The sequence below is a fragment of the Lemur catta genome, chromosome 4, assembly GCF_020740605.2.
Source record: "Lemur catta isolate mLemCat1 chromosome 4, mLemCat1.pri, whole genome shotgun sequence".
NCBI lineage: Eukaryota > Metazoa > Chordata > Mammalia > Primates > Lemuridae > Lemur > Lemur catta.
Genome location: NC_059131.1, coordinates 6,890,699 through 6,913,214, shown reverse-complemented (window position 1 = coordinate 6,913,214; position 22,516 = coordinate 6,890,699). Strand labels below are relative to the sequence as shown.

The window sequence follows — 22,516 nt, the reverse complement described above, 5'->3', positions numbered from 1 at the left end:
GATTCCCTTCCTCCCCTGCTCCTGCTCTGTGGCCGGTCACTGGGCACCACTCTGGCCAGGCCCTGCCCCTCAGGTGGGAAGAACTGACGCTGAGCTGAGAGGGCACAGCAAGGACGCAGCGAAGGCCACGGCGCGCTGGGGGGGCCCCTGTGCTGGACGCAGCCAGGGCGGCCTTCCCAGAGCAGGGGCAGGGCAGAGGGTTCTGGAAGAGGAAGGCAGTCGGCATGTGACAAGGTGTGTGACCATGAAGGAATTCCAGGCCAAGGGACAAGAGAGGGTTGAGGGGCCTCACACCCTCGGGGCATGTTTGGTGGTTGGGGGCCCCAAAGCACCCGCACATGCCCCGCAGGGGACCTGGGGCCAGGCCAAGTCTCACTTACTTGGTCGACCGAGGGACGACCATGTCCGAGAGCGATTCGTAGGTTTTTTGCCATTGTGTGTAGTGTGGTCTGCAGGAACACAGAATCACTTGATGATTTTTGCAGAAAAGTCTCTTAGGGGTCCTGAGTGCTTAGGCAGCTGCACCTCCTTTTCCTGTCTGCTTCCTGGGAATCGGGGCTGGGGGGGGCATCCTCCTCTGGCCACCCTAGTCACCCTCAGGCCCTCCTCCCTCCACGGGGGGCTCGGCCAGTCTCCGTCAGTGATCACCCACGGGCCAAGACACCAAACCCCTCCTCCCTGCCTGCTCACTTGGGGACGATAACCAGAAGGGTGACGAGATATTCAGAATCCAGCACGAAGTCTTCTTTGCTCACAATGTCACTCAGTGTCCGGGTGAAGAGGTTCCCCCTGAAAGGCAGGTGGAACAGAGCGTGGTCAGCAGAAAGGGACACGCTGACCCACACCCCCTGCGCAGGCACTGGGACTGGGGGTGGGCAGGAAGGGGGCAGGCTCAGGCGCAGAGAACGCTGGAGCCCAGGAGAATGCAGTGACTCTCCTAAGTGGCCTTCTCCCCTGGCCCCAGGGCCGTGTGCCCCGCCCCCCCAGGCTCCGTGCTGGGCAGCCAGAGCTGCTGCCTCCTCCCCTCCAGGGACAGGGAGGCTGGCAGGGCCTCACGTGCTATCACTAGTCACCCAAGGGGCTGCTGAATCCAACACCTCAGTGACCTGCTCTGCCCTGTGCGAGCCCCGGCTGTTGGGAGGGGAGCCTGGGTGGCAGGCAGCTAATGTTACTCAGGTGTCAACACAGCGGCCAGCTCCCCGAGCTGTGCGGCCAACCTCGGCGGCACTCCGCATCACTTTACAGGCCTCTCCGCCCAGCAGCCAGGGCACACTTGCCTGAAATAGCTTTGCACACGTCCAGGGGACCTGGTCTCAATGAAGGTCACGGTATGACTAGCACATGGATCAAGGTGGCTGCACCAGCAGCCGGGCCCGGCTCTGGCTGCCCAGGCTGCGCAAAGCATCAGCACAGAGGCATGACATCGGCACACAAGGCTTCCCCAGGAAGCAGCTCCAGAGCGTTTAGCCCAGGCCACGGTGTCAAAGGTACCATACTGTCCCCCGTGGGCTCTCCCACCTGCCCTGCACTCTGTCCTGTCCCCTGTTCATAGCACCACGGAGCCACGGTGTGGCCATGGGTACATCCCTCAGGATCCCCCTCCCGAGGTGCCAGAGGCACGAGCCACCGTGTCATAGCTGGGAAGCGCTGCCCTCACACTACCTGACTTGTCTTTCTGGGTCACCCCTGAACCCCCGGCATGAAGCAGAATTTCCATAAATGTTCGTTGAATGAATAATTGTGAGCTCTGCCAAGTAAAGAAATTATATTTTATTCTGCTTGATATCTTTAGGGCCTAGTATACGGCCTGAGGGCATAGCTTAGTCAACGTACGTTGAAAGAGAAGAGCAGAGGAGGGAGTTAGAGACTTTCGTCCCTCTTTGTGCACCCCCTCCTACACTCCGTAAGTCACCTGAAGTGACCGTGAATGATCAATGAATGAATGAACTTCATCCATCCAGTGAAGACTGGGTGTTTACTCAAGTCCCAACCAGTTTTTAAAAATCCACAATTGGTGTAATCCCAGCACTTTGCAAGGCTGAGGCCAGGAGTTGGAGACCAGCCTGGGCAAATAATGAGACCCCCTCTCTACCAAAACTAGAACAAGTTAGCTGGGTATGGTGGTGAGCGCCTACAGTCCCAGCTACTCGGGAGGCTGAGGCAGGAGGATGGCCTGAACCCAGGAGTTTGGGCTGCAGTGAGCTGTGATGACACCACTGCACTCCAGCCTGGGCGAAAGAGCAAGACCCTGTCTCTACAAATAAATAAATAAATAATTTTTTTTTTTTTTAGATAGAAAGAAAATCTACAATTTGGTGACGCAGTGGGCATGGGCAGCCCAGCAGGCTCCATGCCAGCACTGACCGACAGCTCATCGCCGTTTAGGGCTCTCCGCCTGGCACCTGCCTTCATCCCGCCCTCTGCAGCTCATGCTCACAAAGTCAGGCAACCAGCAGCCATGTTTCTAGCTGAAGTGCACCTTCCCCTCCGTGGTTTTTCATGTGCCACTAATGTTCTGTTTGCTTTTTTCCTAGAAGACGGCTGGCCGGTGACCCTCAGAAGCGGGAAGCAGAACTGGGGGCCCTCCCAGGCGACATGCTCTTGGTTCACAGTGGTGAGGCAGTCGGGGAGGGGGCGGGGGGACAACAGCCAGTTTTGGGTCCCCTGGGCCACTTCCCTGCTCTGGAGTGTCTCAGAGAGCCAGGACAGACCAGGCGCAGAGTCTGGGGAGACAGGCAGCCACCCCACACCAGCGCCACCCTGTTCAGGGGCAGCCTCCCCAGCAGGGGCTCACGTGGCTTTTTCCTACACACCTCACCAGATAGTCCCCACCATTGTGACACTGAGCTTACGTTTTTCTCCCGACACCTCCACCATGTCAGTGACCAGTCCGTCTGCTGGGCCCAAGCGGCCCACCCGTCCCCCACATGGTGGCCCTTTGAGTGGGTGGAGAAGGTGCCTGAGTCCCTGAGGCTGCTCTGCTCTGGGCCACAGAGCCCACCACCCTCTCTGCCCCTCACGAAACGCCAAGCTCTGACATCCTGGCCTCCTGCCACCCTCGCCCTCTGTGGAGCCTCCACAGTGAAGGACGTGGGGGCACATTCCTCTCTGGGCACACGTTGGGCAGTGCCATCGCCCCTGCTGGCCCTCTCCTCTCCCAGCGGCAGCTCCTGGGGGGGTGGCAGCGTTTGTCTGACTCGCTCTCACTCTCAGGCAGGGGACAGGCTCCGGGTCACCCGGGGATGGGAAGGACACGCGCTAAGCCCCTGCCGGGACCCCTACACCCCCCGCCCCCGGCCAGAAGCACAGCCTTGCAGATACACACTTGGATTTCTTCTGCAGGTTCTCCAGGTTGGTCTTCAGAGTGTTGTAGGCGGCCGTTCGGGTCTTCAGGTCTGTCTCAATCTGTGCCAGTTGCTATGGGGGAAAGCAAGAGCTCCTGGTGACCCCATGTATTGGGAGAGTTGGTCAGACTCTCCACAGTGGCCACATACAGCTCGTGGTGCACTTGAGAGAAATGGCGATGCTGCCCGTGTGCCCAAGAGGGCCGATGTGCACCCGCCTGCTCGCCCGGGAGTGCTGGCATTTGGCCCTTACGGGGAGCCCACGCGTGAGGGCAGGGGGGGCGCTTGTCCCTGCCTTACAGATCCTGAGGCGGTGAGCAGGGTCACAGTAGCTCAACTTCCTCCTGATTTCAAGCCCATCCTGCACTGTCTGGGGGCCCAGCCACCCCCCCTCACCTCCTCAAGCTCTGCAGGGGGAGCTTGGGATACCTCAACCCCCAACCCTCAGCACTCACAAATGCCCATGCCCACTTCCTGGCTCCTTTCAGCGTAGAGGCAGGTCACCATTCCCACGTCCCAGGGGGACCCCTTGTTCTGGAGCTCCAGGGTTGAGGGAGCACACTCCGGACACCCCTCCCAGGCTGGCAGGAGCAGGGCGGTGTGGGGCAAAGAGCTGAGACGGGCCCAGGTTCCTCTGCTGTCTGGCTGGCCGGCCTCAGGCTTCCCACCTGCCCACCCCGAGGGGCCGCAGCAGGGGTGGGCAACGAGCAAAGGGAAAGAAAATGCGCCCAGGGCCTGGCTTCTCGACACAGCAGTAGCCACTGAGATGACTGCTGCCATGGAGCATTTTGTGTGCCCTGAAACCACTTCTTCCCCAAGGTGAGTCCCTGTCACCTGCAGACCACCAGCCCTGCCCCCACGGGCTGACACTTGACAGCAGGGCCCATCACCACGGAATCAGTTCAACAGCCTGGCACCCACATTGTGGAACACCCTGCGGCCGTCGCCACGGAGGATGCGGCCACAACCCTGCGGCCGTCGCCACGGAGGATACGGCCACCTGCGCACTGGCGCCCAGGCAGGGGAGGCTCCTGGGAGTCCCTCCCTCTCTGCCCAGCCCAGGTTCAGTGACACCTCCCTGCAGCCGGCCCTGGCACGGGGGAGCACGAGTGCCACCGCCATCAACAGACGCGGCAGGGAGCACACGGCCGCCGCTGAGCGAGCAGCTCCGTCACCAGGTGAAAACGTGGACAGTCTGTAGGATGTGAACCGTTCTGCGTCTAAACAGGTATGTCTTGTATATAGGGAAGAATCCACCTCAAACACTGGTTATCTTTTGGGAGAATAAAGGGAGTGGGGGTGGGGGTGATGATCACGGGAGGCCTTTAACTTTTTTTTTTTAATATTTTGATAGTTTCATTTTGTAAAAGGTTAATTGCTTTTTACAATTTTTTAAACGTTTTAGTTTGAGATGATTATAGATTCACAGGAAGTTGCAAAAATAATACATAAAATTCCCAAGTATCCTTCATGCATTTTCCCTCATTGATAACACATTACTGTACAACCACACGATTGCACTATACTATGCTAGACAACACTGTAGTCTACAACTATGCTATTCTGCACTGTGCAACTCTACTAAACACGCTACTACACTATACTATTCTATACTGTACAACTACACAACTACACTACACCATGCTATACAACTATACTGTACAAGTATACAACCATACTACGCTCCCCTGTACAACTATACTGTGCTGTACTACACTATACAATTATACCATAACTATACTGTACAACTGTACCACTACACTATTCTGCACTACACAACTATGCCACTATCCTACTATACTATCTGCACTGTACAATGATACAACTATAGTGTAATGCACTGCACAACTATGCTGGACAATGATACAACTATACTGTACAACAATACAACTGTACTGTACTGCACCACACAGTGGCACAACTATACCGGACAACAGTACAGCTGTACTGTACTGCACCACACAACTATACCAGACAACGATGCAACTATACTGTACTGCATCCCATAACTAGATGGACAATGATACAACTGTACTGTATTGGACCACACAACTATACTGGACAATGATACAACTGGACTGGACTGCACCACACAACTATACCGGACAATGATACTCTACTACAAAACTATAGTACAGAATCATAACCAGAAAATTGACATGGGCACAGCCACAGATCTTGCTTTTTAAAATAAGATTTATGTATTTAGTTTAAAAGGAAAAAAACAAAAAAATTTACTGCTTGTCCTTTCTCTGGTTTCACCACGAGCAGAGGAAAAGCTGCTAAGGGGGTCTGGGACCCGTCACAGCAGGAGGACGAGGGCTTTCGAACCGGCCAGGCTCACATGTCAAGGCCAGTGCCAGCTCTCACGAGCTGTGTGACCGATGGAAGCTCCTTCACTTTTCTGAGCTCACCGCCACAGAATTACTGTGACATCATATGGGGGACTCCTTTGACTAGATGTCTCTAGTTGGCAGATTCAGACCTCTTGTTGGCAAAATAAGGTGTGGGGGTGTCACACGTGTGTTCCTTGTACAGGAAGGACTGAGGAAGCCAGTACCCCAGAGTCTCTGCCCCACTGGCCCCCGAGAGCTGGTTCTGGCGTTGGAGCCAGTCCAGGGCTTCCTTAGGAGCTGGTGCCATGCACGTGGCACAACTTGTGGGCTTTGGTCCCCAAGACCTGCACCCCCATCCCAGTAAAATGCTGCAACAGCTGCGGGTCCTGGGGCACGTCACCTAACCTCTCGGCTACTTCCTCGTCCAAAACCAGAGAAAAGAGACACCTGCCTGACAGGGTGATATGGGAAGTAGGAGAGCCCAGCACACCTGGAGAGCCACCGACCCGGTGCCCTCCTCCCTTCCCTGCTCTCCTGAAAAAGTCACTCTCCGGGTACCCTGGACTAGAGAAACCAGGTCTTCTCTACAACATGCCCCAGGGGGATTTCCCTACTGGGTCCGGCATCCGTGGGACTCAGAGAATCCAGAGCTGGTGTAGGGCAGGGCAGGGCGTGGACAGCCCACAAACAGCCGCCTGCTTCCAGTTCCGTGGTAGATGTGCACAGCGCCCTCCTGGAAGCCACACCTGGCACAAGTACACTGGGCAACCCCTCCTTGAAGAGCCTTCCAGAACCACTGGCCAATTGTCCCAGGAAAGCCTGGGACCGCTGTGACGTAAGCAGTGCCCAAGGAGCCGCAGCCAGAGTCCTGAGCCTTCAGGCCCCACCCTTGTTCCCAGGAGACCTGCAGAAGCTGCCAGGGTGTGGGGGCCGAGGCCAGCGCTGCTCCCAACCCTCCTGCCACACTCAGGTGGCTCTGCTCCTCATAGCAGACAGCAGGGAGCCTCATTCCTGGCCCCCGAGGAGACTCCCTCCCAAGCCCCCAGGCCAGCGGACACAACACGCTGGGGGCTTGGTGAGCTGTGCAAGAGGGAGGGACAGGCCATTAGAAACGAACAGCCTTGAGCTCAGGACCTTCGTCAGTGTTCCCCCTCGGTGAAGTGCCACAGAAGTCACCCGGGCTGCCAGACACCCACAATGTCCCCACGGACCTGTGCTACGGGGCCTTTATTCCACCGATACAAGCGGAGGCTACTGCCTAGCAAGACAGCAGACCATCGAGGGCCCCGCACATCAGGGAGGTGTCTCAGCCACGCTCTCTACTTAAAGTAAACAGTTCTGCGTGTAAATCATCACCCGGGGTCGGGGGGCTGGGTGTCGGGTTCCTAAGAGTAGATTAGGGTGGGAAAAGAAAAGAGGGAGAGGGCACGAGGTGCATGGGTGCTGGGGTCTGGCTCAGGCCGGTCGAGGGGAGTGCCCGTAAGGCCGCAGCCAACTGCCTGGGAGGCCAGGTGACCAACCGCCCCTCCTGTGCCCTGACACCCAGGGTGCCGGTCTTGCCCAGGGCGTGGAAGGAGGCCACACCTCAGAAACCCGGAGGCCCAGTCAGGGCTGGCTGGAGGCAGTGTGGGGAGGGGACCCCACCCAGGAGGGGACCCCACCCAGGGTCATTCAGCAGGGCCAGAGCCCTAGCATCTCGCCCCTCTGAAACCCCAGTAGATCCGCCTTAGACGGCCCGGTGTCCCCAAGAGCAGTCCCTCCTCTCACCTTCCTTAGTGTGTCCACCACGCCCACGAGCGGCTGCTTTGCGGGATACTTGGCCATGTCCCATTCAAAGTGGGTCACAAAGGACGTCAAATCGACTGGAAGGACACAAACACATTTCAACAAGTGAGCCAGCACGACACATCCACGATCAAGACTGCTCAACCCCAAGCCAAGCGTCACTGCCGACACCAAGGAAGCAGTTAGTGACAGCACTGGCGGGCAGGCTTGGGGCTCAAAGCAAACACTCCCCGTGAGAGCAGAGCTCTGAGCCAGTCGGGGATATCGGCAGAGCCACTTGAGTCCCCCCTCATCCCTTTGGAAAACACGCCCGCAGGCGAACGGCGCTGTGACAGACGCACTTCTCTGCCCCACGCTCTCCTGCAGACGGGTGGGCCCGCCCTGGGACAGCCTGCTTCCCTGGAGGCGGAAGCAACGCTGGCCGCTGTGCTGAGCCGGCACGGGGCTAATTCTCCACCTTCTCCGGGTGCTTGGGCCACACTCCTCCACTGGGCTATCACTCTGTTTCCAGGGCCCCAAAGGCACATCAGACAGCATCAAGCCAACCCCAAAAACCACACAGCCGGGGCCTGTCCTGGCTGCCACCTGATGCGGGGTGAGCACCTCCTGCCTCCTGTGCCCGAGCACCAGAGAAGGCATTGTCAGCCGCATTGTCTGTTTCAAAGAAGGCATTTTTCAGACATGAGGAAAATACTGGGGTCTGTGACTGGTTTTTACTACCTGGCAGGGATGTGCCTTGTTCAGTGTCTGCCCTTCACATAAAGCCCATAGCGAACGGAACACACCTGTGTTTGCACACATTGCCTTTTTTGTTTTCCTTCTCAAAAACTAACAAACCCACTGCCTTCAGGCTGTTTCTGGCGTACCCTAAGCAGCTGCGGGGTGGAGGAGAGAGCCCCAGCGCTGAGGCCGGACAGAAGTGACCCGAAGGCGCCTCCGCTGACTCAGAGCCCCAGGCCTCCGGCAAGTTAGGGACGGAATCCGTTTCCTTACCTGAGAAATGGGGGGCCCACACACCTCAAGTGCCTGCTCTCTTCAGATTAGTTCTGTACACACTTCAAGAACACCAGCTGTGCCAGTGCCCTGTACGTGACCTCTTTTGACACGCCAGGTCTATGGTAAGCAGGAAACTTGGCAGAAGCATCGCTGCTACGGTGGACCCTGGAACCCCTCCACCCCCAGCGAGAGCGCCTTCCTCCGGCGCATTCCCCAGCCCGGGCTCCGCGTGCCTGCACCCCCCGGTCTACCCTCAGGCTCACCAGAGGACCAGGAAGCTCACAACATTCAGCCACCCTGCTGGGGACACAGACCAGACACCCTCCCCCGGGCCGTTCACCAGGGACACACCACAGTGCACTGGTGACAAGCACACAGGACGCTCAAAGAGGATGAAGAGCTGGCTTCGGCTCCTCCTGGCAGGGGCAGCCGGCTTCTTCGGATGCGACACGCACCAGAGCCTGAGGGGGAAGGGAGGCGGCCGTGTGGCCAGTGAGGAGGGTGCTGGGCGTCAGGCGAGGACAACTGGCAGACTCATGTGCTCGGGGCACAGGGAGCTACCGGGTAGAGCCGAGGGAACAGGGAATGTGGATGGAGGCCGAGCAGGAAGGACAAGGGCAGTCACAAGCGGTCGCATCTGCTCTGCATCCCATGCCGATCACACCAGGTCCCGAGTACTCGGCCCCTGTATGAGCTGGGAATCGGACCCAGATCGCTCCGACTTGGAAGGCAGTGCCAAGTGGGGTCACGACAAGCCCGCAGGGGGCTGCATTGCTGGCACTTCGGGAGCGTCTCCGTGGCTGGCGGGGCAGCTCTAGGAGAGACGCCAGCGGAAGTTGAGGAGATGCACGTTCAGAGGGGCTGAAGGAGCCCGGGGAGGGCGAGGGCTGGCTGCACAGCATGCGAGGCCAGGGACGGGCACAAGGCAGGCCTGGCGACACCCAGACTTCAAGCTGAGTGGCTTGGTGGAGGGAGGGATATGCTCTAAGCCACAGAGCCACGCAGGTGGCAGTGAGGGGACAAAGGGGAGAGGTGGCAAGCACAGCTGAGGACAAGCCCAAGTTTGATGTGTGGGTGGATAAGTCCCCCAAAAGCAGATGGGAACAAAATAAGACTCAGGGGAGGAACTGGCTGGTGGCAGATTACCAGCATGTAAGAGGTAGGAAATGAATTAAAATCGCAGGATGACAATGACAACCATTAAGTAGCTGACATTTACTGATTGCTTACCTTGGGCCTGGATGCACGAATTATTTCATTTAATTTATTCTTTAACCCTATTAAGTACTATCATCACCCCCGTTTTACAGATGAGGAAACACTGGCACACACAGCTGTGTGACCGCTCTTATAAACTGAGAAGATGCACAGGAGGCTCCTGATCACCTGCCTGGCACACAGAAGGGACCGCGGTCACCGTCAGAGTACAGCCACCCTGCACGTGGGAAAGGGAAGCCCGGATACCTCCTAGACCACCGGGACTTGGGAGAGGTCCTAGGGAGAACTCGTTTTATACATTCCCAGCATCAGCGCTGGAATTAACACGGCGAGTCCTGGCCTGTTGACAAGAGAGGATTCCTGTCCTTATAGGAAGGGCCAGCAGTAGAGAGCTTGACCCGCGCTCTCTCCCTGAACACGCCTGCACCAAGGAAAGGCCCCGTGAGGACACAGCGAGGGGGCGGCCGTCTACAAGCCAGGCAGCCGAGCCCTCATCAGACACCAGACTGGCTGGTCTTGGACTTTCTGTTGTTTTTTTTTTTTTTTTTTTTTTTTTTTTTTTGAGACAGAGTGTCACTTTGTTGCCCGGGCTAGAGTGAGTGCCGTGGCATCAGCCTAGCTCACAGCAACCTCAAACTCCTGGGCTTAAGCGATCCTACTGCCTCAGCCTCCCTAGTAGCTGGGACTACAGGCATGAGCCACCATGCCCGGCTAATTTTTTTGTATATATATTTTTTAGTTGGCCAGATAATTTCTTTCTATTTTTAGTAGAGACGGGGTCTCACTCTTGCTCAGGCTGGTCTCGAACTCCTGACCTCGAGCGATCCACCCGCCTCGGCCTCCCAGAGCTAGGATTACAGGCGTGAGCCACCGCGCCCGGCCACTTTCTGTTGTTTAAGCCACCCAGTCTGGGTACTCTGCGATGGCAGCCCGAGCTGAGTCAGACAGATTTTGGTATTAGTTTGGGTATTCACACAGATTTTGGCGTTGCCATACCATGGTGGTGACACGACTGTGTCAAAAGGACGCAGGCCTGGGCAGGAAGTGAAGGGGTCCGGCCCACAACAGCAGGGAGTGGTCGGAGGCTGACCAGGGGGACGGGAAGGGCTCCTGTGGCAGGAGCGGCAGCGGACCCCACGTCTGTCCTGGGCTCCGCCACGCAGGTGCCCGGCAAGCTCACCTCACCTGCGCCCAGGCCAGGCCAGCCGGCAACGTGCCCTCTCACAGCTTCTCACCCTCCTCCGCACCCAAGGCAGCTCCCCCCAGCCAAGCCCCGCTCAGCGCCTACTGTCTCCTCACTGCTGCTTTTGTCCTTCAACGCAGGACAGGACGAATGGATGGAAGCTTCTGGAAGCTGCCCTGACTGTCCCTCCCCCTGCTGGCCTGACACTCTGTGGCCACCCCGGGCCTCTGGCTCTCTCAGGCTCCTGGAGGGCAGAGATTATGACTCACTCGTGTCTGTGCCACCAGAGCCTGTCACAGTGCCCCCCACAGAGCACCTGTTCCACAAACACGCTCGGAGCAGAAACCTTCCTGCTGACCCGCCTGTCCAGCCCGCACTCTCTGCTGCGTAGAAGAGACGCATTTCAGCTCACGCTGGTCTCCGTGCATTTTCACCGAAGCCAAGGACTTTATGGCACCAAAGGGCTGAGGTCCCCCTTGTCACCTGAAGCACCTCACAGTTCCTCGAGACTCAGCCACTCCCTATGGCTCGGTCTCTGTTTCCACCTCAGCACGCTTGGTGCTGTGCGTCTGTCCCCCAGCGAGGCTGTGCTTCTGGGCCATGGCGGCCACCTCCACATGCCCAGTGTATGCCAAGGACACCCCCAGAGGGTGTCAACAGGGGTCTCCCAGTAGGAGCCTCGAGAAACCTCTGGGTCCATGACTGTGACTTCCTCTTCCCCGGATCCTCTCCCATGTCCCGGACATTAGCTCTAGCTCTGGACACCGACCCTTGTCCCAGACCAGGCATCCAAGGACCCTTCCCTGTCCTCACACAGTGTCTTGGGTAAGAACACCACCTGAGGACGGCTCTCTGCCATTCCTCCGGCCTTCCTGCACTCACGCTGCTGCTCAGGGGGAAACACGCCTCACCTCTTCTGCCCAGGCGAAGTCAGAGAAGCCTGGTCCCCGGGGGGGCCTGTGGGGCCTGGGCTTAGGGCCTGTGAGGTCAGACTGTGCCCCAGCCGGGCTCGCCCCATATCAAAACATGCTGAACACAGGCCGGCAGCTCTTGAGCAATAACGATCTCACCTGAGAACCAAAACAAGTCCTGCCCAGCAGGCAGCAGAGCGAAGGGCTGTGACCACATGGGCTGCCGCCCGTTGCCTGGTTAACCAGACAGGCCCTTGGGTGTTTCTCTCTTCTGTGGCCATTCTAGGGCCCAGGCCAGACCACGTGTGGTTTGCTCAGCTTCTGCGGCAATCAAAGCTATCTATGTCCTTCCACGCTCCCAACTCAGCTGCAGGTGAAGAGTAAACGAAAACAAAAGGCGCCCAGGCAAAGCTAAGAACCTACGCAGGGCTTATCATCCAGTCCATTCACAGGTGAGAAAAGTAAGACCCAAAGAGGCAACTTTTGGCCCAGGTCTGACCGGCTTACTGGCCCTTCCTGGAAGAGGTGCCCTAAATTCCCCTGGAGGAGATAGGATTAAAATGCAATGAGTTCCTCTAATACTTCTGTCAATCACTAGTTTGTGAGTGCCACGCAGAAGAAAAAGATTTCCTCATTCATATTATATGGGGAAAGCCTAAGTCAAATTAAGTTTAAAAAGGTCTCTTGATTGCAGGACTTTTCAGAGCCTTTAATATGCTAACATTCTTTGTCAAGGTTCGGAAGCTATCATGGGCCCTGCCCTACAGTCCTGGGCTTTTGTGCAGGGCTGGTTTACAGAACAGGCTTTAGAAGCTCTAGTCTTGGGAAGTTGTTGAGACCCAACTCTCAGGAGGCCTAGAGATAATGAAACAAATTAAACAAAAAAGCTGATTTTTCTCCTCCTGAGAAGAGAGGTGCCTGTCTGTCAGAGTTAGTGTCATCAGGCTGGGGATGGACATCACATAATAATAACATCTAACTTTAAGTTACATTAATTTGGAGTAAAATGTAAACATTTTGATAATTATTTTAATATGAGCTTAAACTCCATGCCCCAAAGACCGGTTTACGTAGAAAAGCAGCTCTATCCCTTAGGTCAGCTCTGCAGTCTAGTCCAGAGCCCCACCCCCGAGTCACCCCCCGGGATGTAAGACCAGCTGGTCAGCTTGACAAAGTAATTTTTTCTCAGCATCAGAAAGAAACCTCAGTGTGTCAGACAGATTGCATTTAGGAAGGTATTTGGTCATTTCCAATCTATAAAGATTTTTATTTGCCATAAAATATCTGCTATCTTTAATTCCACCAGCCTTGCGCAGGTTGGAAAAAACCCAAAGCAAATGGCTCCTTCTAACAATCACACAAGGAACGGCCTGTTGGGCATAGGGAACACCCCAGGAGGCTCCTTGCAAGTGACCCCCACGGAGGCCACGTGAAGCCTGCCACTTAAGCTTCCACTGTTCACAAAACAGGCAGCCCGAGAGCAGGCCGGCAGGACACCAGGCACAGCCATCGAGGCAGGGGGCAGACCACAAGCAAAAAGGTGCAGACGTCCACCTTGAACTCTGCAGAGTCCAAGCGGGCCCAGTTTCCAGGTGGCAAGCAGTGCAGCCCGGAAAGGCAGGGGTGACAGGAGAAAGAGGAGAAAAGTACGAAATAGCAGCTGTCTGTGTTATATGGATATCGTGACCAAGCTACGAGGCTATTACTTGAGAAACTGTCGCAACGTGATCACTGTACCCTTACAACCAGACCGAGATTCCACCTTCCCAGGGACATGCAGGCATCACACTGAGCACGCACACAGCAAACAACGCATAACCTACTCTTTAAACATTTCATTTTTTCCTTCAAGCCTGCAATATAATAAGGTGGAGTTATTAAACCACATAGACATGCAAAGCCAAGATCACATTTGGGGGTATAAACATTTCCATTTGTCAGTTTAAACAAGTAAATAAAAAATCTTTTAATGTTTCCAGGAGGGAAAAAATATGAATATACGTTATATTTACAACAAATGACATGAATATTACATATACGATAAATACAGTCATGCACCGCTTAATGATGGGGATAGGTTTTGAGAAATGCATTGTTAGCTGATTTCATCATTGTTTGAACGGGACAGAGTGCACTTCCACAAACCCAGATGGTAGAGCCTACTCCACACCGAGGCTACATGGTCTCGCCTATTGCTCCTGGGCTACAAACCTGTATAGCATGTCCCTGTACTGAATACCGTAGGCAACTGTAACACAATGGTACGCATTTGTATATCTAAACATAGAAAGTGTACAGTAAAAATACAGTATTTTTATCTTATGGGACCACCATTGTATATGCGGTCCATCGTTATGCAGCACATGACTGTACTCCCATTTTCAATATATATGCATAGAGTGTCGTAAGTTTAATTCTCTCTACACATATTTAAACATATTTAATTCTAAAGTTTCCAAAGTCTCAAAGTTTTTGTCTTGCATATTTTGAATGCATTCAAATAGTATGCACATAATTAATGGGTCCCAAACATCATTGGAATCTAAAGATGTACCCTATCAGCACATGTGAGGTAGAAATTCCAAATGCAAAATACGCCCCATGAAGCACTCGGCGTAGCCCTCTGTCTCCCGTGTATGGGGCAGCAACTAAAGACTTGTTGGAGGCATTCCTCAGCAGATGAAGGCATTTTTCACACCTTGTTAGTGGAAAAGTGTGAAAGATGTTAGTGGAAAGGGATAAAGTTGCTGGGGTGAGGTGGGTGAGCAGAATTTCCCACATGGGGAGAGTGGAGGCTCGTGGAGAGGGCCATGGGCCCGACAACACGAGCTGGGCTTAGACCGCTTGAGCTCATGTTCATGCCCAACTGCACTGAGCTCAGCAGCAGGGTAAGCAACGCCATATGCCTTAGGAACGGAACGGCAGAGCCCAGAACTTACGGAGGGTACTGCCTCCAAACCTAGCCGTGCCGCAGAGCTACGAGTGGAGTGCACGGCCTCTGCCCAGCCGGTCAATCCAGAGCACCCGTGGTTACCGCGTGGCCACAGCGAGGCTGCGACGGTCTCAAACGAGCAGGGAAAGCACCCGGCATGAGTGAGAGCACCTCATCCACCTACCTCCGTTGGCCAGGAGGTTCTCCTGGACCTTCCCCTTTGAGTCTTCCATGACTTCTGCCACGCTCTGCGCCATCCTCTTTATGAGGCTTATGGAGAGAGGAGAAAAAGCCGGTTAGAGTAGGAAGCTGCCCGTGGAACGTTCTCACGCACTGCTGGCAGGAAAGGCAACAGGTGACAACCTTTAGGGAAATAATTTGGCAATATGCATGAAGAGGCTTAAAATGGCAGGAAAGGCAACAGGTGACAACCTTTAGGGGAATAATTTGGCAATATGCATGAAGAGGCTTAAAATGTTCACAGCCTTCGAACCAGTAATTCCACTTCTGAGAAACCATCTTAAGGAAACGGACACACAGAAAAAGCTCTCTGAATAAAAAGATGTTCTCTGCAGCTCTGTTGCTGACAGCAAAAAATTGAAACCACTGGACGACTCAACAATAGGGAATTGTTTAAGTAAATGATGGTATATCCAGCTGAGTAATTATTAGGCAGCCATTGGAAATAAAGCTTCAGAGAATTTCTAATACCATGGAACAAAGCCTGTATTATAATGTTACGTGGAAGAAAACAATATACAAAATTATGCAGACAGGATGGGCACTGGCTGCAACTATGTGAAAATGTTCTTCCTACTCTACAAATTTTCTAGTGTAATCTGGTTTTGCTTGTATAATTAGAAAATTAAAACTTTTTATCTCCAGAAAACATACTGAAGGCTTTCGAAAGTATGGGAAAGAAAAGGAAATTGTAGGATTTGGAAGCAAAAGGGCTCAAATTTGCCATGACTCTGCCAGCTACCGAATGTATGTATGATTTGAGCCAAACCGATTTAACTTCTTTGACCCTCAGTTCTCTTATCTATAAAATGCAGACTATACCCATTTTGCAGGATTATTATTAATATTAATATAACTCATCAGGCACTGATCACCCAGTAGCAGAGAGAGCCTGCTCCAGGCGGCTGATCAAGCCATGACCCGACTGGAAATCTCGGCAGACTAGGATCCAAGTCTGAAAGTTCTGATGACCCAATCTCTGTCGCGGGCTCTCTCTCCACTTTCTCCTGCTCCCAGGAGGGGGTGGTGTTTGCAGGACGAGTGGCCCCGGGCCACTGAATCCCAGATGGAGTGCAGGGTGTTCTGCTGTTGCAGGCACTGGCCACGCTGGCCGCTCAGAGTGTGGAGCCCAGGGGCCTAGGGCCCGACACAGAAAACCGTGGCAGGGAGTGCTGGGGAAAGCGCTTGATAAAAGCAAAGAAGTAGTGAGGGAAGGAGGGTCACAGCTGCCTTTCCTGACTATCTAAGGAATACGTGTTCATGGTCAAAAACTGAAAACTGCAAGTATAAAGTAGTTAACAAAAAAACAACCAGACTTCCCCACCCAGGAGGAAACACACTTAGCGTTCTGGCATATTTCCAATGGCTCAATGCCCAAACAGATTATGTGAGTTGAAGCCTTCTTTTGTTGGCAACTACCATTTAGTGGTGTGTACCAAGTGACAAACATTCTCATTTAATCCTCACAAAAATTCCCGAAAGGTATTATCCCATTTTACAGATGTAGAAACTGAGGCCCAGAGAAGTAATGTGCCCCTTCCCCAACCATCTAGTCTGTGTGTGGACTCCAAGGGCAAGGCTCTTGGCCATCAGGCCACAGCGCCATCTTTACAGTTACTTTGGCCCATCCTGGGCTTCAATTTCCACCAATGTGTTGGCATTTCTTAGAATAGTAGTTAATAGCATTTTACTGATTATGACCTTGGGCAAGTTGCCTAACTAATCTCAGTGTCCTCGGCTGTAAAATGGGGACAATACTTCCTATCTCACAGAGTTTTATGGGATTTGGTGCAATGCATATAAAGAATCAGGTCCCTGGGAGTTTGTGAGACACCTTGACATATGCTCTAGGTAACCCAGGTGCACTGTTTTGGGTTCTCTGCCCTCTGAGTCTCACCTGGGTAGATTTGGCAGGAGTCAGAGGGAGGGAGAGAGAGCCTGGTTCCCGCCCAGTTCAGTAACCTCCATCCCCTCATCCCTCCAGCCTAGGGGATGTGACGATGTCTCTCCACCAGCCTGGGTTCCTGTGCTGTCCCTTCGGACTCTCCTAAAGCCCCCACACAACTTTGTGTCTCTATAAGGAGGCCCTCCTCAGCTTACCCTAATGTGAGTGTGTCTCCTATCTGTTGGGACCCTGACTCAATAAATTCATTCGTTCATTCATTTACTCATTTAGCAAATCCCACACATTAAGCAAGTACTGTGAGCCAAGCACTATTCTAGGTGTTATGGACAAAACAAAGTCCCCACTCTCACGGAGCTTCTACTCTAATGCTTCGACAGTTCCTCTTTTATCATTACGGTGACACATGCAAGTTGCTGTCTCCTACTGTCATATCCCCTGCAATACTTTCAATAATTACTTGTTTACGTGAAGGTGGTAGAAACTGCAGCCCCTACCACAGAGCCTGGCTCCCAGCAGCTGCTCAGCAGTGCCTGATGAATGAATAAACGAGCACGGGCACTCCACAGCACCTAAAATTACACCTGTGCTCCCTTCTGCCCTAATTGACCTAACAACGAACTCACTTGCCATTTTGTTATGGCTCCTTGCTGCTCCCCCATCCTGGCTTCTAAGAAGTTTTAAACTACAGCAAGTGTGGCCCTCAGGCATGTATGCTACACCAGAATGTCTCGGGATGACATGGTCTGACGAAGCTCAACTGCTGGGAGAAGCACTTGTTCCACGTAACAGAACCAGCACTGACTTAACTACGGTTGTTAGCAAATGTGGTCTTACTGCATGAGAAAATTTTTCTCACCGAAAGGAACCTAAGAGCCTATATGCTGTTCTAAATTAGGTTTTTCACCGTACAGCTCATCGTGAACACCCTTTCCCGTAAGAATAGAACTTACTCATTCCTTTCACGTACCGCATAGCAGTTCACAGCATGGCTGTATCACAGCTAATTCTCTACTATCCGACATACCGGCTGTTTTCACTTTGATATGATAGTACAGTAACACAGGTATTGCGCCCACCTGTGCAGGTACATGTGATGACCAAGTTGCTAAACGAGCAACTACTGGAATAAAGGATATTTACACTTTTAACAAGTCATCCCAGACCACCCTGCAAATGTACAGAGTCAACGTGCACTCACATCCACAGTGTAGACGGCCCGCTTCCCTAACCTTTGCCGCCCAGGTATTATGAATCTCTCTAATCTGCCAATCTGACAGCTGAGAGATTTTGTCTCATTGTTGCTCTCATTTGCATCTCTTTGATCATCAGTGAAGCTGCACATCTTTTCTCATGTTTATTGACTCTATAAAAGGCTGTTTTTTCTTCTGTGAATGGCATGTTCATATCTTCCGCTGGTTTTCCTACTGGCTTGTTCAGCTTTTTAAAAATTTTATTGTTTTGATTTTTATGAGCTCTTAGGTGTTTTGGAGAACTCAGTGCTTGAGGCAATGTTTTGAGCTAAGTGACATCCCCATTTCAGAGGTGACAAAATCAAGACATAGGGAGCTAAAGGTCACCTACACAGTAAAGTGAGCGTCAGAGCAGAAAGCCCACGTTCTAGTGGAAAGTAGACTCTGGCAGCTTTCTGTAAAATCCCTGACAAAAACTTCTATTAACCGATAAGGGAAGATGAACACATCATAATTTTTAATTAAAAAGGCAACTGCGAACATTACATAAAGACCTCAATTGCAATGGCGATTACACTGCTAGCCAGTACTGATTTGTCAACGTTCACCAACCTGTTCACTTAAGATGTGTACACTTCATTGTGTATAACTTTTACCTCATTAAAAAAAATTTTTTGGGGGGGGAGGCCGAGGTGGGTGGATTATTTGAACTCAGGAGTTCGAGACCAGCCTGAGCAAGAGCAAGACCCCATCTCTACTAAAAATAGAAAGAAATTACATGGACAGCTAAATACATATATATAGAAAAATTAGCCAGGCATGGTGGCGCATGCCTGTAGTCCCAGCTACTTGGGAGGCTGAGGCAGTAGGATTGCTTGAGCCCAGGAGTTTGAGGTTGCTGTGAGCTAGGCTGACGCCACGGCACTCTAGCCCAGGCAACAGAGTCAAACCCTGTCTCAAAAAAAAAAAGAATTTTTTTTTTGAAAGCAGACACTGCCTTAATCAAGTGACCAAAGTTACCACCACCCACAGTGTGAAAGACCAACAATACGTGTCTCCTGCCACGAAGCACTGACGGGAACACAACATCGCTCGTGCGGGGCTCTTGCCACAGGTGCATAACCCAACCACGAGGAAACATCAGATGGGTTCAAATGAAGGAGCATTTTACAAAATAACTGACCCATACACTTCAAAAAACTCAGTGTTACGAAAGTCAAAAAGTTTGAATGAGTGCACCAATTCAAGTGAGGCTAAAGAGACAGGACAATTCATCGCAAAGGCAGGACGCCATCTCGATGTTTGTATTATCTAAGAAAATTCAACATTTTCTTTTGTGGTGATATCCAAGTGAAATCTGTAGACTGAATAACAGTTTTTTATTCCTGATTTTGATCATTGTACTAAGGTTATATAAGAGAATGCCCTTGTTTTTAGGAAATACCTTTAAAGTATTTAGAAGTAAAGGGACATCATGTATGCAACTTAACTGTCACAGAGTCCAGAAAAAAAGAGAAATAGAGACAGAGAAAGCAGATGTGGTAAAGGGCATATAGGAATTCTTTTAATATCTTGCAAATTTTCTGGAACTTTGAAATTAGGTCAAAATAAAAAGTTTAAGCATATACTTAAATAAGAATCCTGAAAGAAAAAGGAAAAGGGCACCAAACTGTTAACACTGATTATTATCTCTATGTGTACAGCTACATTTGAATTAGTTAAAACATTACTTTTGCAAGTAGAAAATAAAAGTAACTAAATGAAAATAGACTTTGGGAGGCCAAAGCGGGAGGATCGCTTGAGGCCAGGAGTTCAAGACCAGCCTGGGTGACATAGTGAGATCCTGTCGCTACAAAAAGAAAAAAAGAAAAAAATTAGCCAGGCGTGGTGACATGCACCTGTAGTGCCAGCTACTTGGGAGGCTAAGGCAGGAGGATTGCTTCAGCCCAGAGGCTCAAGATTACATACAGTGAGCTATGATCACACCACTGCACTCTAGACTGGGTGACAGAGCAAAACCCTGTCTCAAAAATAACAATAATGTAGTAAATCATAATAAAATACATATTAAGTAATAAAAATAGACATGGAGGCATTATTCTCAATACCCAAAAGGTAGGAGCAATTGAAGCATCCATCCATGGATGAATGGATGAATAGAACGTGGCGTGTCCATACAATGGAATATTACTCAGCCTTGCAAAGGAAGGAAATTCTCACACACACCACAATATGAATGAACCTCAAAGGCATTATGCTAAGTAAAATAAGCCAGTCACTAAAGGACAAACACCACACGATTTCACTCATAGGAGGTACCTAAAACCATCACATTCATAGAGATGGAAAATAGAAAAGTGGTTGTCAGGGGCTTCGGGGGGTGGGGAGGAGGAATTGGGGGGATTATTCTTCAGTAAGCACAGAGTTTCTGTTCTGCAAGATGAAAAAAGCCTTGTGGATGGAGGGTGGTAGTGATCGTACCGCAACGTGAATGTACTTAATGCCACTCCGCTATATACTTAAAAACGGTTAAAATGATAATAAATAAGTAAATAATGAAAATATATTTTAAAGTAATAAAATAAATTCCTGAAGTTGAGCAAAAGGGGGCTGGGAGGACTGGGGGCGTCACCCAGGTGTGAGGCAGGCAGGTAGCGAGCGGAGGCCTTCGGCAGCTGGGCCCAGACATCTGTCACCTGCGGGGAGGTGGCTGCCCAAGGCGGCGCCACAAATCTGCCTGGCCAGGTGTGCGATGACACTGCTGCCTTTCCCTTCTGCAGACACGATGGGGGCATCTCTCAGCCCCGCCGATTTCTGAGCCCTGAGCTCTGAGGGGACACAGAGCGCCCCTGCCCTTGGGGAGCAGGATGGCTCAGGAGCTAAGAGCCCAGTGGGCGGGGGCTCCTGAGATCTGTCTCTTCTGTGACGAGACAGGAGGTGCCTCCACGCAGCGGCCCCAGGACTCTCCCAGGCCACACAGGGGACTAGAAGGAAGACGCGGGCACTGCAGGAATCTGGAGGTGAGAGCTCACTCCCCATTCCCTTGAGCCCACCAAGGCCGGGGCCCAGGCAGAGGCAGATCTCCCCAACCGGCAGCAGGACACAGTGTCTCCAGGGTTTTGAAGCAAGAACAACAATCTCTTCCACCTGAGGAGCTTTCCCCAATCCTTGGAAAAGCATTTTTATCTGCATCCTTGAAACAAGGCAAAGTCCTAGAGCTGAGCTGAGGAAACTGAAGCTCAGAGAGGTGGAAGGGCTTGCCCAGGTCACTTGGCTGGTGGCGGCAGAGTCAGCCTCTAAAGCAAGTCTCCACCCACCACACCATGTGCTGACAGGCCCCTAATGGATAACCCCTGGCCCCAAGCCTACCCCCCAGGGCCCACAGTCCCCAGGTGTCTCCGTAGGAGGAGCCACCAAGCCCAGCCTCCCTCCTGTGCCACACAGGGGAGCCCCACGCCCGAGAAGCAGGACCCAGAAACCTCCAGAGTGGGGAGCATGTTACCCCTCTCCTGGTGACGCATGAAGCCCTTGGGCACCTCACCCCATCCTTTGTCTCTCTACTTCCTCCTCTGCCAAGGGACAATGAAATCTACGAGCCCTGAAGCAAAGCCATCAGGAAAATGTGACTGGAGAGCAATTAAGTGACTTTCTTTTTATAAAAACAAAGGTTCAGTGAGGCTTCTAGAAGGCTCCCCGCTCTGGAGGACTCTGGCCACAGACACACCACGCTTTACATTCCAACCTTGCTTCTCAGAAATTGGGCGTTCAAATACCGGCTGATCTTTAGTGGGGTTCCCCTCGGCAGACTGTTGTACAGCCGCTCGGCAAGATTAGTGTCCTCAGGCCACACCATCCTTTGCCGTCCTCCACCGTCCTTAGCTGGGTTTCCTTCAACAGCCTCCATTCTCCCTTCCTTGCCGACCCCAGTCTGACCCCTCCTGTCCATCCCCTCCACGCAGCTGGAGGCATCTCTCTAAAAATACACATCTTAGCATGTCATTGCACCGCTGAAACTGCGTCAATGGTTTCCCAAGAAGTTCAAATATTAATGTTTAAACTCCTTAGCAGAGATTACAAGATACCCCCACCCCAGCATCATCTTTTGGCGCCCACCCCCTCCCTTGCCCTTCCTGCACCAGCCTTCCAGGGCCACCAGGATGCCACTCACCCTTTATGACAGTCCAACGGCCCCTCCTCTAAGCAAGTCATCCCTAACAAACACATTACAGCATTGGCTACTTGGGACACAAATGTATTGGGTACCAATCAGGTACCAGGCGATGTCACAGGGACATAGTGGTGAACAAAACAGATCTCAGGCTGGGCAAGGTGGCTCACACCTGTAATCCTAGCATCTGGGAGGCCAAGGAGGGAGGATTACTTGATGTCAGGAGTTTGAGACCAGCCTGAGCAAGAGGGAGACCCCGTCTCTACTAAAAATAGAAAAAATTAGCCAGGCGTGGTAGCACATGTCT

General features: G+C 52.4%; 1 protein-coding gene across 3 annotated transcripts in view; it reads right to left on the bottom strand.

Moving 5' to 3' along the window:
* Positions 1-22,516, bottom strand: part of ATP6V1C2 (ATPase H+ transporting V1 subunit C2) — a 46,815-nt gene that overhangs the window by 11,585 nt on the left and 12,714 nt on the right. For all 3 annotated transcript variants that reach the window (XM_045549040.1, XM_045549039.1, XM_045549041.1), the window contains exons 4-8: positions 14,890-14,975; positions 7,448-7,542; positions 3,326-3,417; positions 691-789; positions 381-449 (exon numbers count right to left, since the gene is read on the bottom strand). In XM_045549040.1, the coding sequence (XP_045404996.1) occupies positions 381-449; positions 691-789; positions 3,326-3,417; positions 7,448-7,542; positions 14,890-14,975 (441 nt within the window). The remainder of the gene's footprint in view (positions 1-380; positions 450-690; positions 790-3,325; positions 3,418-7,447; positions 7,543-14,889; positions 14,976-22,516) is intronic.